The sequence below is a fragment of the Euwallacea similis genome, chromosome 13 (assembly GCF_039881205.1).
Source record: "Euwallacea similis isolate ESF13 chromosome 13, ESF131.1, whole genome shotgun sequence".
Lineage (NCBI taxonomy): Eukaryota > Metazoa > Arthropoda > Insecta > Coleoptera > Curculionidae > Euwallacea > Euwallacea similis.
In genome coordinates, this window is record NC_089621.1 from 1,279,545 (window position 1) to 1,292,999 (window position 13,455).

Genomic DNA, 13,455 nt, shown 5'->3' on the forward strand with positions numbered 1-13,455 from the left:
ATTGTTCATTTTTCTTATTGTTATTCCTGTGAGAATTCTTTATTTCTCAGAAGCGATCGAACGTTGCAACTAATAAAGCAATTAAACAATATCGTTACCAATAAGTATATTTGTTTATTGACCGTTTAACCTACATAACAACCATTTTCTTGAATAATTTAATAAACTACAGGCATCCTCTAACAGCACAATGAATTATTTGTTTGCTGCTCTGATAAATCAATACATTCGTACTAAATTATTAAAATCTGCCCCAATTCTGTTGGAAATCAATGCTCACTTTATCAAATCGACAGTTTCATGTTTTCTAGAATTTCAATTAATTTTCAAGTTGAATTGAACCCTGAGAAATCTTGAGTTATTTAAAAACTTGAGAACTATGTTCAAATCTTGTATAATGTAAGTTGCCCCGAATAAGAGAGAGTCCTAGAGAAGTGGGAATATTTTTTACCTAACTGCGGAAAAATTATACTTTCCCGCACGCAGACTGCAGCAATGGAGTGCGGTAAATTCAAATATCAAGTAAAATACTTACAAAAAATTTTGACACTGACACATATACAGTTTGTTTTGTGTCAAGAACACTGTTTAACGCACGCGTGCGGCAAAGTCACTTTCCCCACGCTCGTAAGAAACTAACTCCGTTGGTTGTATTTACTTTCGTAGGGGATCGTGGGAGAATAACTATTATAATTCTGCGTCATCATAAATTTCCGTCGTTGCACTGCTAGGAAGGATTTGTATCCTAAATGCCTTGAATGGTGAATGAATAAAGTAATTAATATCGAAGGTAATATGCGCTACCAATCTTATAGAGTGTAACTGAAATCGCGTAGGTTAAGGGGAGCGAATACATGATTTTGACTTGAGGCAGAATGGAATATGTATGTACATGCAAATATTTTTAAATATGGTACTTAACTTAATGGTTTGATTTTATGTTAGAAAAATCTGTTAAGTTTCTAAAATCGTGAGAATATAGGGTTTTAACTTTTATAAATACCATATGTATCAAACCTTGCTTAATAAAATCAAATCTCTTATTGTTTACAGTAATAAATTTACATTCACCATATTGTCAGACATCCCTTAATACTCTTCCGCATAAACCATTTATTAGTACAATTGAAATTGGCAATATTTTAGTTTTATTCCTATCCTCTTTATTTTTTGATTCTTATTTTGCGTTTATGTATTTAAAAAAAATTACTGGCAATCTGACGAGAAGGTGTTGTAGCTACATTAATTTCTTTCACCATATCGGTAAGAGCTCTAAAAATAATGTAATTGTTCTACAAAAAATATTTTATTTATATTTCTCATTAATTACAATTCATATAATTGTGCTATACAGCCTTTCCTACTAGCTTTCAAGTGCCTTGAGCAACTTCAGAATACAGAACTAATTTTAACATAACAAAAAAATACACACAAACAAATTCCTGCATCGTCACGTTCCATTACCTTTGGTTTTTACGCCAACCCAACCAATTTCCCTCCAAGCTGATTCAGCGATTTCGTAATCTGTCGCCCCACGGTTTTAGCTGCCCTAGACGGGGTCTACAATGAAAACAAAACACTTAATCATAACCAAATAAATCTTGTTGACATACATCTATAACAGCGTTCAAGACGTTGGAGAACCCTTCAAAAGCGTTCACCACTTTGGTACTAACAGCCCTTCGATTTCCAGCGTCATTACCATATTTTTCATACTCTTCAATTGTGTCCACTATGGGTTTAGGGTTCAGGACGTCAGCTACAAACTGCTGTAATTTCGCATACTTTATATCTGCTTGAATTGGTAATGATTCTTTGGCTGGAGATTCCAAGATCGGAGATTTTCTTCCGGTGTCTGGGAATGGGCTTACAAACTGAATCGCCTGATCAATAAGGATGTTATAGAGATCGAGAAAAAAAATTGTTAATAATGCTTACTTTTGCGTTTATTGCTTGGTTAATTTTTGAGTCAATTGCATCTCCAATTTGCGAAAATGGGGTCAGAATAGGGTCTACATTTGAGCCCACTTCATAACCAGCTGGGTGGCTTAATACCACATTTTTGAGTATCAACACAAAAACTCCAAAGTGGGGCAGTGTTAACATTTCTCTCACTTTTAAACAACTGAAAATTACTGACTATGAAATGAAAATCGCAATTTAAATACATACCGAAATATGTAGTACCGCAGCAAAACTTTGTTCTTTACCTCTACAAAGAATCGATAACACTGAACGATAACTAAAGGTGATGAAATCAATTAGATAACAACTTTAACCGGGTTAGTTACTAAATGTTTCTTAGGACAATTAGCAGAATGGTAAATACTCTTTAGCTTCCTCCAACAGTTGTGTGCAGTAAAGGACAGAATACCGAAATTTACATTAAAGTGCCGCAATGTAAGTGGTATGTCGGCTTTCACTTTTTATGTTAATGCCATTAACTAGAGGATTAATAATACTGGCGGGAATAAGTGCATTATAGGATTTGTTTGAGTAACTTTTTTTGAGAAATATGAACGAAAAATGATTTCCTATTGAAAAAACAACTCCTAGGTTCGTCACTTAGAAGTGTCAGGAAAGCAATTTATGTATATTTCGGAATTATAATCAAAACACAAAAAGTCGGTTTTAAAGTCATTTTATTGTTTTTTTTTACAAAATTAACTCCTTAATCTAATAAGTGAGAAATGCATTATGTGGAATCTGATCTGCTTTGTATAAGTCCACAAACATTTCCAGTGCCCCCTTTAGATCGTAATTACACTCTTTCAAGCATCTAAAATTGGATACAATGAGTAAATTCACTATTTAAAAAAAGGGTGCATTCTTCACTAACTTTCTCGACCAATCTTCTTTAAGATTTGTAAGTTGCCCAAATGTGACGGTCAAATCGTCAAAATCCGACTTTATTAAAGGTTTTGGAATAATTTCTCTATGAACAAACTGATTAGAAGCCGGAGAATCATGGAAAGAATTTCTTTCCTGGAAGGAAAGACCGTTGTATACGTGAAGCTGGTCATTGATTATTAGACAATTTTTGCCAGAAATCTCCAGGGCGAAGGATCGGGTAAACCCTAGAAACCTTTCTTTGTCTAATAAAGATGTAGGTTTCTCATGAAAGACTCCAGTTACTACAATTACTGCGCAAGTATCCTGGTAAAGATAAAGATTCAATGTTGATACATATTTGCAATGGAAGAAAACCTACAGTTTTATACATGAGGTCCGCACTGAACGAGAAAGGATCATGTTCGGTTAACGCTAATTTAGTATTGAAGGCATTTAAAATACTCTCTCTTCCCAAAAATAAAAACTGAGAAGTCTTTGACAAGTCTGCGGATTTCTTCAAATTCCTTGAAATGTTGCTGTACTGTCGCAAACTAAAATGATTTCTTTAGTATTGTTATCTCTCACTTGCTATTATTTCTTACTTGGCAGTGTTAGAAGACATCTGCCCAGCTAAGTAAACACAGGTGGTAGAAAACATTGCATTTCTATGATACAGCCCTGCCAGCATTCTTCTATCACAATCATAAGCTGTAAAGAAATACTCCAAGAATTGATTCACTAGGTCTGTGCTTTCATAGTCTGAGAAAGAGTATTTTTTGGTGGTGGGGATTCTGTCTAAACTTATAGGAATTCCGTCCTTAAACAGTAATTATTAACAAATTTTTGCTAAATAAATTATAATAGAGCTTACCAAAATTTCAACTGAAGGAAAGATAGTTTTAATCCTTGAAATATACTCATTTTCTTCACAGTCACACAGAATGTTTCCAGTTAATTTCAAATCAGACATATTAAGGAACTTAAGGGAGTTTAATTCATTCAAAGAGTTGAGCTAAAAATGGTCAGTTCATTGACCTGAAGTTTTTTTTTTTTAAAAGAAACCTCATTATTGCTCAGGTCCAAGCGCGTTATCTTGGCATTAGCAAGCACATCAAGGGGGGCTAAAATCTTTATGCCATTGTTTGAAAGTATAAGCTCATGTATCACAAAGCCTTTTGCAATATGAAGCACAAAGTACATGATTTTTGGCTGCGAAAGTGGGCAGAATTCTACTAAATCTGTAGAAAATGTTTATAAGAAAATTGCTTTAATAATAAATAAAAGGCACTTGCCAGGATCTTCATGGAATCTATCTAAATTCAGTAATTTATTGCCTACATCGTATCGCTTTGCTAGGACGCTGGAGACATTCTTTTGGACGTCAATTTTAATGTCATTAGTGTTGGCAAAGCTCAAAATTATAGACAATTTGAACTGCAACATATAAAATAATTACTACTTTAGGTTAGAATGTCTTATAGGTTGGGTTTACAGGTTTGAAATTCCTAGTTGCTGATTTCTTATTATAAGGATGGTCAACCACTAAATTATCTCGACATAACTTCTCTACTGCAGCCTCGCAGTTCCTTGCTAAGAAGTAGGCAGCTGCATTTGACGAATCAGTAGCAAAAAAAACAGGTATCAAGTCTAAGGGATGAACATGGTCCAATATGCATTTGAGAACTTCGTTTCTGGTTAAGCCCTCAGTGTTGTTGATCTGCATGAAAATTTACATAGAAGCACCAAACACAACAAATATGTGTGTACATGAATAATGAGATGCAGAGAGCAAAGAGAGGAAAGCTTTCCAGTGTACTATTGCTAATGCGGCACTGTCATTTCCTGAATGAGCCCAGATTACAAGGCTGCAATTTAACTGATATAGGAACATAACCTGATACCTACTTACAATAAATTTGTGCCAACATTTCACATTCCTTAAGAGATTTTTATGCTTAAACACAATTCCTGAAGGGAGATTTGTCTCATTTATGAGTATAGAATCTGGACTGGGCTGAATGGTCATGGCATTTTGAGCACTCATTATGATCCTCTTGCAATTGCTCCACAGTTTACCATTTAATTTTATAGCAAATTACTGTATTTATTATTATTTATTTGTTAAATTAAACATAATAAAGCAGAAAGTAAAAAATATCTTAAAAATTTAAATGAAAAATTATACTTTTTTAAGTTTTTGTTTTCGTTTATATGACATCGTCACTCAACGTCACGACCTGCTCTTAATGTTTTCATTAAATACACCATTAATGAGTTTGTCTCTCTCTGGGGCATTGCGATAAAGTAGAACAGAAGTATGATGCCAGCTCCAACCAATACCATTATTTTTATATAGGTCTTTCAATGTGCCACAACGGCGTTAATGAGGAAAGAAGAAGAAGAAGAAGAAGAAGTCAACAAAAGTCAATCAAGTCAATTAGAATTTGTCAACAAAGCTGGAAACTGTGAAGGCTGAAAGCGAGCTTTTCAAGCCCAAATTCATTAATAAAAACTCTACTTAAGGTTGAAAAGAATTTCTTCGCCAATTAACTGCACCACAGGACAATGTCGAAAGCACATTTCACAATGCTCTTCACTAAAGGTAAATTAAAGCATTTCCCCTTTCCGTTTAAACTGGTAACCAATTTCGATCGATGATGAACTAAATTCTTGTGTCGCCTCTAGGTTGAATTTATATTCCAAAGCCTCAAGCGATGGAATTGAAGGTTTGGGTCGAAGGAATTCAAAGAATAGTTTGCGGAGTTACGGAAAATACCACTTGCCAGGTAAGTGAGGATGGTAAGAGCTCAGAAAACACCTCTTGGTGACTCACCTCTTTCAGGATGTAGTTTTTGCTCTGGCTCACGCCACTGGGAAGTCCGGAAGATTCACCTTGATAGAGCGGTGGCGCAACAATGAGAGACAACTTTCCCCTCAAGAGAATCCCATGAAGGTAATTCTAAAGATTTCCTCTAAAAAAAGTTACTAGACAGTATGCTTTCTAGATTATCTTAAAGTGGGGAGAATATTCCAGTGATGTTCAGTTCATTCTCCAAAGAAATGAGGGAACTAAGCAATCTAATCGCACCAAAAACATGGCAACTCATACTTTACTTCCTGTCCCACATACATATAATGAGGCCTCTAGAGAGTTGCATAGCCATCCCTTTGAAAACAGGTACCAACAGGGTTTAAACTCAGTTTCTTGGATTTGAAAACAATGTTTTTTTTTAAAGCAAACATATTCCCACAAGTCCTGAGAATGTAGGAGTTGTTAAAGGGATACAGCAAATGAAGACAGTTCACCTAGAAGTTCGAGAGCCATTTCCAAATAATTCTCCACATAGTTCTCCAAAAAAGAGCAGCTATTGTGGTTCAGATATTTCAGAAAACAATCCAGAATCTCCTAGTCAAAGGGTGGCGCCCCCTTACAAGGATCCTCCAGCACCTCCTCCATATCGAGATCCTCCTCCTCCTAGCTCAAATATTATAACTAAGAAAAATGTCTTTCAGGTATGTACAATGAAAATTATTGATTTTTCTTTAAAAGGGGGTTTTAGGATATAAAACAGCAACAGCCTAAATGGGCAGATTCAAAAACACGGCCTATTGACAATGGCTTATATAATGCTCAATATAGGGAACTTATTGCACTGATAAACTTTCAAAGGGATAAGTTAAATAGCCAACAAGCTGATATTACCAAGGTAAACGCTCATTTTGTATCTTAATCAATGGATTTATGTTTTACTGTGATTTTAGTATGATGCAGAAATAGTGTTTTGGGAGGGAAAAGAAAGAGAAAAACAATTACAGTTGGATTTTATTACTAAAGAATTGATTAAAATCACAAATCAGACTAAAGTTAGGAAGGATGAGGTAAGTTTAGGGTGCGTGAGGAAGATTTTCCTTATTTAAAAGATGTTCAAAATTCTTATGTATTTGGCAAAGTGTATTTGTTCAGTGTGAGATTTTGTTAAGTCATCTAATAATCAAGAAGATATCATGATTGAATAATTATTAGAATTTATGGAATCATACTTTCCTTTTTGTTGTCTTTGTTTTAAATTCTATCACTTTTTGTAGATCCAAGCCCTGTCATATGTTGAAGAAGAAGGCGAAATAGTGAAGCAGCAAGAAAAAACCCTGAAGTCAGAAATAACCCTTTTAAGATCCAAGTTAGCAAACTGTGAGACGGAATTGTTGCAGTGCAAAAACAAAATCAGGTTTGCTCTTCCACAAATTTTTGCTTTTGTGTCACAGTGAATTTTTAGGTTACTTCTGGATGACCTTCAGCTAGAGCAAAGATTAAATAGTAAGAAATTTGAGTCTAGGAAACAAATGGAGAAAGGCATTTTAATGGAATTAGAGCGGATCCAGAAAGATATTGAATTGGCCAAACATAGCTCTGATCTTCACCATTTGACTGCAGAAGAACTTAAAAGAGAGGTGAGTTAGGACGAAAAATGTGAAGTTTATTCTGGTTTCATAACTTAATTTGAAGGTTGCCCAACTTGAATTATGCATAGTAGAGAAGAAAAAGCAAGTTGAACTATTAGTGAATGAGATGAAAGAGGCAAATTTGCAAAGTTTAAGCATAGCGCCACCTGAGGATTTGCGGCAACTTCTAGAAGGTCCAGTGAAGGGTACCACAAGGAAGATGATTGGGTCGCCTAGGCAACTGGAGAATGCTGTTCCTACCAGTAAAAATCCGCACGGGGTTTGGGTTTAAGAGAGTGCTTTTGCACTATATTGCACATCACAATTCTCTCAAGAACTTGAGATGATTTCTTCGAAAACTAGGCTTCTAGTTTAGGATAATTTAGCTGTAGTAAAAGAACGTAATAGTGAGATTTTTGCGACATTTGTTGTAGGAGAAAGCTAAATTATATTCCAACTTATTACTTATGGTAGATAATGTATTATGGCCTGAAGTGAAATTACCGAAACGTGGCGAGATGCTAACTATGTCGACTTAATTTATCGAAAATAAAACGGTGTCATGAACAACTATATAACTTGCCTTTTAGCCGAAAAATAAACCCTTTTGTACATATTTTTCTTGATTTTTCTGATCAGCTCATTGTCATTTTCACATTGTAACATTAAGACTAGATTTAACTTGATCTCATCAGTCTCACTTTAGTGGTCTTCTCTATTTATTTCCTCGTCTAGAACATTGTTCGTAACACGACTGATCCGTAGTTATCGATTTTAGGCCGTAATTAAATGATGTATTTATTGTTGCAAGGAAATGGTAGATGATTTAAAAAATTAAATTGTTTTGTAGTTCAGATTTTTTTATATGTTTTTTATATATTTTTTATTTATGCACCAATGTCTATTTGTTTTAAGTTTCACTGCCATATTTGAGAATATATTATATGCAATTCAGACTTAAAAGCAAGATTTTTAATTCCCAATTTTTAACTAGAATTCTTAGTAAAATACGTTAGATTTAGCGTGTTTGTTTTTTAAGAAACCTTCAGGTATTAAACAGGTTCAATCAATGATTTCATAAGGATCGTGTTGAGGCCTTTCTCTCTCTGATGAGGTTAAATATAACCGCATAAGCAATATGAACTCAAAGGTTAATATCAAACCTTTTCATCAGGAAATCCTCTCTTCCTTTCAGTTGTCAATCGGCTTTGCGGCCGTTCCATTAGCTGCAATTGATTATTACAGATAGAGATCGAAATGGAGCATAAATAAAGCAGATAATGAAGATATTCAGTCAAAGTTCGGACAATATAGGGGTCATTTGAGGTAATCCAAAAAGTCCCCGTGCTGTTTTTTTTTTGTGGATCGAGTATTGAATTTTTAGCTGATTGAAGCGTTTTCTTGAATCCTTATGGAGGTGCGAATTAAAAACTCATGCAATTTCATACCCGCATAATATAGCATTTTAATCACTAAAAGTTTCGAAAACAGCGAATTCAGTAAACACAAGTCATTGTAATACTTACTTTCATCATCTTTGTTTTTAATTGTATTATAGCTATTGCTAAAACCAATCAAATTTAAAATAAACTAATCTGTTTACTCTTAGCCCTACATTGAACTAATAGCCATTACTACGCCACTGATAGTGGGGTCATAGCAGGCACAACACAGTCCAACTCTGTTTAGTGATCAAAGTTAATATAATTAAGATTGTTGTGTACCAGAACTGAAGGCATTTGAATTTTAGTATTATATGTAACAGAATCATGTTTAGGATTAGGAGGTGTTTGATTAATAATTCGGACATTGTGGGGGTAGTTACGCGTAAGGGATGTAGACGTTTCTTTAGCAATGAAGTGAGTTTGCCTCGGCAGGCAGATGTAGTTATAATCGGTGAGTTTAAGGGTAATTCGTTTTATGGTAAGATCCAGTAAAATTCTCTCTCTCTTATAAAAAAAATTAGGAGCTGTTCGAAGTAAAAGGAGTTTAGCTGCCCATAAATAAATCTCTACTTTGGACTTCACACCTTCAATAATTTTATGTTTCAAGACATATCAGCCAGAAGAGTAAACAAATATTTTTATTTACTGTTGGAACGCGACCTTTTGCAATTCCAGTTTTGGCTAAATTTATTCAAAGATTAGGATTTACGGTCAAAAAACCTATTTTTTCTTCGGTTGAGAAAAAGTGACCTTTTAATGGCACAAATCAGACTGTAAAAGGGTATTTTTAATGCCTAGACAGGAAATTGGTTACTTCACTGTCTAAGCATTAAACAGTTTTTCAGCCACTGCAAATTTGATAAATAAACGGAAGTATCAGTTTTTTACTGAAAAGGTAGTAAACGTAAAAAAGCACCAAAAATATGCACACACATATATAAAATCATATGAAAAAAGATTTTAATCGGTTCCAATCTGAGAAAAAATGGAGTATGTTATCAGAAGAAAACGCAAATTTTTTACCTTGTTTCCTTTACCATCTCGGCTATGAAGATTGCCGCGTCAGTAAATTTGCAACTTTTCTCCCTTGTGAAATAACTAAGGAACTTTTCAAATTCTACAGGGGGTGGTATTGCGGGTTGCAGCACCTTCTACCAACTCACCAAAAGGGGAGTAAAACCGATATTGATAGAGAGGTATAAATTGACCAATGGTACCACCTGGCACACCGGAGGACTAATATGGGGCTTAAGGTAGTTACTATCAATTTCACCATTATTTTCCAAACAAATTTATTAAATCCAGACCTTCAGACACTGACATTCAAATACTCAAAAGAACCAAAGAGATACTGAAAGACCTGGAAAAGGAAACTGGAGAGAATCCAGGGTTTATCATCAATGGGGGGTTGTTCATAGCTCGAAGCCCTGTAAGAGATTAATTTCATCCCTTAGATCATTGCCAGATTAACTCGGTTTCTAGGAGCGCCTAGAGGAATACAAAAGACTGCACACTTTAGGCCACCATTTCAAAGTAGAAAGCCAATTAATTTCCCCCAAAGAAGCTCAAAGTTTATGCTCGATTTTGGACCCCAATGCCTTTTATGGAGCCCTATATTCACCCACCGATGGTTACGCAGATCCTACCATGTATTGCAATGCTCTTATTAAGGGAGGCATTGCAAATGGCGGACAGGTACCTTGAGGCGAGCAAAATTAACATTGAACTATAATTCCAGTTAATATGTAGGTGTTTGAGCAAACTGTACTGACTAAGATTCATACGGAGGAGGGAATTCAAGGCTTAAAGAAGGTAGTAGGGGTCGAAACCAATAAAGGTGAGTTTATGCAATCAAACATGCACTTGAGTTGAAGCGGCGCAACAGCGCGCTAAAAGAGATTTGTTTTTGTTTTATTTGGAATTTAAACTTGAAAATACGCAAAATGGCGGATTTTTCGTCAAATACTAAAATCAACTTTCTATGCAGGAACCGTTAAGACCAACACAGTGGTGAACGCGGCTGGGGTTTGGGGGCGAAAAGTGGCGAACATGGTGGGCATTGAGATTCCAACTACCCCCATGAAGCATTCCTACGTGGTAACAAACACGATAAAAGGGGTCAAAAACTGCGCTTCCGTGAGGTGTCACGACAGTTCCCTGTATTTCAGACCACAGGGAGAAAGTCTCATCTTCGGAGGCTACGAGAGTAATCCTGAAATTCTGAAGGAGGTTGCCGAGCTATTTTTTTAATGTCTCCTTAAGCTAAAACCAAGATTTTTAGGTGCCTGATGATTTTGAGTTTAAGCTCTTCGAGCTAGATAAGGAAATATTCAAGGCGCATTGGAACCATGCTGTAAAGCTCTGTCCAATCCTGCAGGAAGCAGGAATAAAATCCGATGTTTGTGGACCTGAAACCTTTACTCCAGACCACAAACCATTGGTGGGAGAAGACCCCATTGTTGTTGGTAATGATATTACATGCGTAATTACCCTTAAGCATGAATTAATTTTTTCTTCTAAGGCTTGTACTACAGTGTGGGGTACAATTCATTGGGGATGATGCTGAGCGGAGGTGTTGCCGAACAGCTCTCCTACTGGATCACCCACGGTCGGCCAGATCTGGACATGCATGCTTTCGACATAAGAAGATTCTCTCAAAGGCAGAAGCCAGATAGGGCCTGGGTCACTGAAACTAGTCACGAATGTTATGCCAAAACTTACAGTATTGTTTACCCTCATGATCAAAGGCTGAGTGGGAGAAATCTGAGAATTGATCCCTTCCACGAGGTATATTTAGATCAGCTAGAAGAGCTACTTAAGCATTTGTGTGTCCACAGCATTTGGTGGCGAGTGGGGCTGTAATGGAGGAAGCTTTGGGATGGGAAAGGCCTGCTTATTTCATAACCGATGATCGGACTGCTCCCGTCAGAGGTTACGATTGGTATGGAAATTACGATCACGTCAGAAACAGGGATCAGAGATATGAAAAGGAGTTGGAAAAAGACTTGACCTTTGATTTCTCTAAGAATTTTGATTTAGTGAGTTAAAACATATTTAAAAAAAACGATTAACTTGTTTTGATTTTTAGATTAAAACCGAAGCTTTAGCAGCCCGAACTAACGTGACACTTTTCAATTTATCGTGTTACACGAAAATGTACTTGACTGGTCCTGATACCGAAGAAGCTGCGGACTGGCTTTTCACCAGCAATCTAAGTCAAGATCCAGGAAAAGTTTCTTATACGTTATCCTTAAACTCCAAAGGAGGGATCGAGTCAGATGTCACTGTGACCACCCTTGAGGAAGGAGGAGGAACCCTTGTAGGGCCCATTCTAAAAGGCAAAGGATACTACATAGTGGCTGGCGGACTCTCCGGCTACCAAACCAAGAGTCACCTTAGAAAGCAGCTCTACAAAAAAGGGTTTAAATCTAGGATTACTGAAATTACTGATAGATTGGGTATATTATCCATTCAAGGCCCTAAAAGGTTCGTTTATCAACCTTCTTTACTATCATCTCTGTGGATTAAATAATGATTCTAGCCGGGAACTATTGCAATCAGTCACAGAGTCTCCCATCACAGACGAAATATTCCCACTAGGGATGTCGCATATCATCAAAATCAACGGTCATACCTGCAGAGCTATGAGGCTTAGCTACATTGGGGAAATGGGATTTGAGATTCACATCCCTTACGCTCACTGCGTAGCTGTGTACCATAAGATCATTGAAGGAGGTCGTGGATTTGACCTAAAGCTTGCAGGTTTTAGGGCGTTGGATGATTTAAGTTTGGAGAAGGGTTTGTGCCTCAAAAAATGTTCAAGGAATTTTTATATTATCTTCTTAATTTAATTACAGGATATCACCTTCAAAACAAGGATATTAGAATTGATGATAATCCAGTGGAAGCGGGACTAGTCAAATTTTGCAGAAAAGAGGGTCAATATCAAGGAAAGTCTATAGTTGAGAGGGTGAGTTTTTTAGGTTTAGGACAAATTAGCATTGTTTTAAAGTTTTAAAATAGCCCTCGTAATAAAATTAAATGAATTAATTGCATCTTAAATGTATTTAAAGCACGTGTTTGACGAGGAAAACCCGTTTTCTGTAAATACAGGGGGCGCATCATAAAAACATAGGATGTACATACAAAATTGAATATATTGCTACTGCTTAATTGGCGAAACTTAACACAATAGTATCTTGTAAAGGTTAAACAAGAAGGAATTCAAAAGAAGCGCTGCTTCTTCACCTTACAAGATAGAGTGGCTTTATATGGCTATGAAACCATTTGGAGGGATGACGTGGTTGTTGGGTACTTAAGACGTGGAGGCTATGGATTCGCCTTAGATTCCGCAATAGGAATAGGGTGAGTTCTTATCATAACTGCCCTCAAAGAAAATTTGATAAATGATTTGAATAGATACATCAAGCATCCCAAAGGTCAAGCACTCAATGATGAGTACCTGAAAACCGGTGATTATCAAATCGAAGTTAGGGACAAGAAATACCCTGCTACGTTGTACTTGAAGAGCCCATTCGACCCCACCAATCAACGCCCCTTGGGCCACTATGAAAACCAGTTCGAGGAGCAGTCCCACTTTGAAGACTGATGAGAGAAAAAAACTTTTTTTAGCAACAATTTTTATTAAGTTAAGATGTAATAGTTTATAAAAAAAAAATGGAGTACATAATAAATATTTCTTGCTACAAGCTAAGTAGCACAAGAAATTCATGCTTCT

The 13,455-nt window shown here is 36.0% G+C and overlaps 4 protein-coding genes across 6 annotated transcripts in view; 2 read left to right on the top strand and 2 right to left on the bottom strand.

The window, feature by feature from the left end:
- LOC136412969 (uncharacterized) overlaps positions 1 to 2,380 on the bottom strand; it is a 28,356-nt gene extending 25,976 nt beyond the window's left edge. The window contains exons 1-4 of one of the 3 annotated variants that reach the window (XR_010752443.1): positions 2,173 to 2,379; positions 1,939 to 2,125; positions 1,614 to 1,883; positions 1,399 to 1,560 (exon numbers count right to left, since the gene is read on the bottom strand). Coding sequence is in view for 2 of the 3 variants with exons in the window: in XM_066396249.1 (XP_066252346.1) it covers positions 1,474 to 1,560; positions 1,614 to 1,883; positions 1,939 to 2,106 (525 nt within the window). In the remaining variant the exon portion in view is untranslated. Of the gene's footprint in view, positions 1 to 1,358; positions 1,561 to 1,613; positions 1,884 to 1,938; positions 2,126 to 2,172 lie in introns of those variants that run through there. The other 2 variants (XM_066396249.1, XM_066396248.1) reach the window with 2 other exon arrangements.
- Positions 2,381 to 2,664: 284 nt separating this feature from the next.
- Positions 2,665 to 5,005, bottom strand: LOC136413038 (nuclear RNA export factor 1-like). The gene is made up of 9 exons (XM_066396378.1): positions 4,742 to 5,005; positions 4,325 to 4,549; positions 4,125 to 4,266; positions 3,895 to 4,070; positions 3,704 to 3,844; positions 3,435 to 3,649; positions 3,212 to 3,383; positions 2,840 to 3,156; positions 2,665 to 2,779 (listed from the first exon to the last, which is right to left on the bottom strand). The coding sequence occupies exons 1-9, from the start codon at positions 4,874 to 4,876 to the stop codon at positions 2,677 to 2,679; spliced, it is 1,626 nt and encodes a 541-aa protein (XP_066252475.1). The 5' UTR covers positions 4,877 to 5,005; the 3' UTR covers positions 2,665 to 2,676.
- A 245-nt stretch (positions 5,006 to 5,250) lies between these two features.
- On the top strand, positions 5,251 to 8,128 carry RASSF8 (ras association domain-containing protein 8). Its single transcript, XM_066396383.1, has 10 exons — positions 5,251 to 5,434; positions 5,518 to 5,618; positions 5,675 to 5,785; positions 5,838 to 6,010; positions 6,069 to 6,345; positions 6,393 to 6,539; positions 6,595 to 6,711; positions 6,919 to 7,058; positions 7,107 to 7,281; positions 7,337 to 8,128. The coding sequence occupies exons 2-10, from the start codon at positions 5,547 to 5,549 to the stop codon at positions 7,562 to 7,564; spliced, it is 1,440 nt and encodes a 479-aa protein (XP_066252480.1). The 5' UTR covers positions 5,251 to 5,434; positions 5,518 to 5,546; the 3' UTR covers positions 7,565 to 8,128.
- A 787-nt stretch (positions 8,129 to 8,915) lies between these two features.
- On the top strand, positions 8,916 to 13,419 carry Sardh (Sarcosine dehydrogenase). The gene is made up of 14 exons (XM_066396121.1): positions 8,916 to 9,168; positions 9,841 to 9,970; positions 10,023 to 10,146; positions 10,200 to 10,412; positions 10,467 to 10,554; positions 10,705 to 10,946; positions 10,999 to 11,182; positions 11,239 to 11,504; positions 11,555 to 11,755; positions 11,806 to 12,203; positions 12,259 to 12,515; positions 12,575 to 12,687; positions 12,925 to 13,082; positions 13,137 to 13,419. The coding sequence occupies exons 1-14, from the start codon at positions 9,042 to 9,044 to the stop codon at positions 13,324 to 13,326; spliced, it is 2,691 nt and encodes an 896-aa protein (XP_066252218.1). The 5' UTR covers positions 8,916 to 9,041; the 3' UTR covers positions 13,327 to 13,419.
- Positions 13,420 to 13,455: the final 36 nt, after the last annotated feature.

Bases quoted from the DNA above. Each gene is read 5' to 3' on its own strand.
- LOC136413038 (XM_066396378.1), bottom strand. From the start codon at position 4,876: ATGAGTGCTCAAAATGCCATGACCATTCAGCCCAGTCCAGATTCTATA. The intron at 4,267-4,324 runs GTAAACCCAACC...TATATGTTGCAG, and splicing joins CAACTAGGAATTTCAAACCT to TTCAAATTGTCTATAATTTT. The intron at 3,384-3,434 runs GTAAGAAATAAT...AAATCATTTTAG, and splicing joins ATGTCTTCTAACACTGCCAA to TTTGCGACAGTACAGCAACA.
- RASSF8 (XM_066396383.1), top strand. From the start codon at position 5,547: ATGGAATTGAAGGTTTGGGTCGAAGGAATTCAAAGAATAGTTTGCGGA. The intron at 6,011-6,068 runs GTACCAACAGGG...TTTTTTTTAAAG, and splicing joins AGCCATCCCTTTGAAAACAG to CAAACATATTCCCACAAGTC. The intron at 6,712-6,918 runs GTAAGTTTAGGG...CACTTTTTGTAG, and splicing joins CTAAAGTTAGGAAGGATGAG to ATCCAAGCCCTGTCATATGT.
- Sardh (XM_066396121.1), top strand. From the start codon at position 9,042: ATGTTTAGGATTAGGAGGTGTTTGATTAATAATTCGGACATTGTGGGG. The intron at 10,947-10,998 runs GTTGCCGAGCTA...CAAGATTTTTAG, and splicing joins ATCCTGAAATTCTGAAGGAG to GTGCCTGATGATTTTGAGTT. The intron at 12,204-12,258 runs GTTCGTTTATCA...TAATGATTCTAG, and splicing joins TCCATTCAAGGCCCTAAAAG to CCGGGAACTATTGCAATCAG.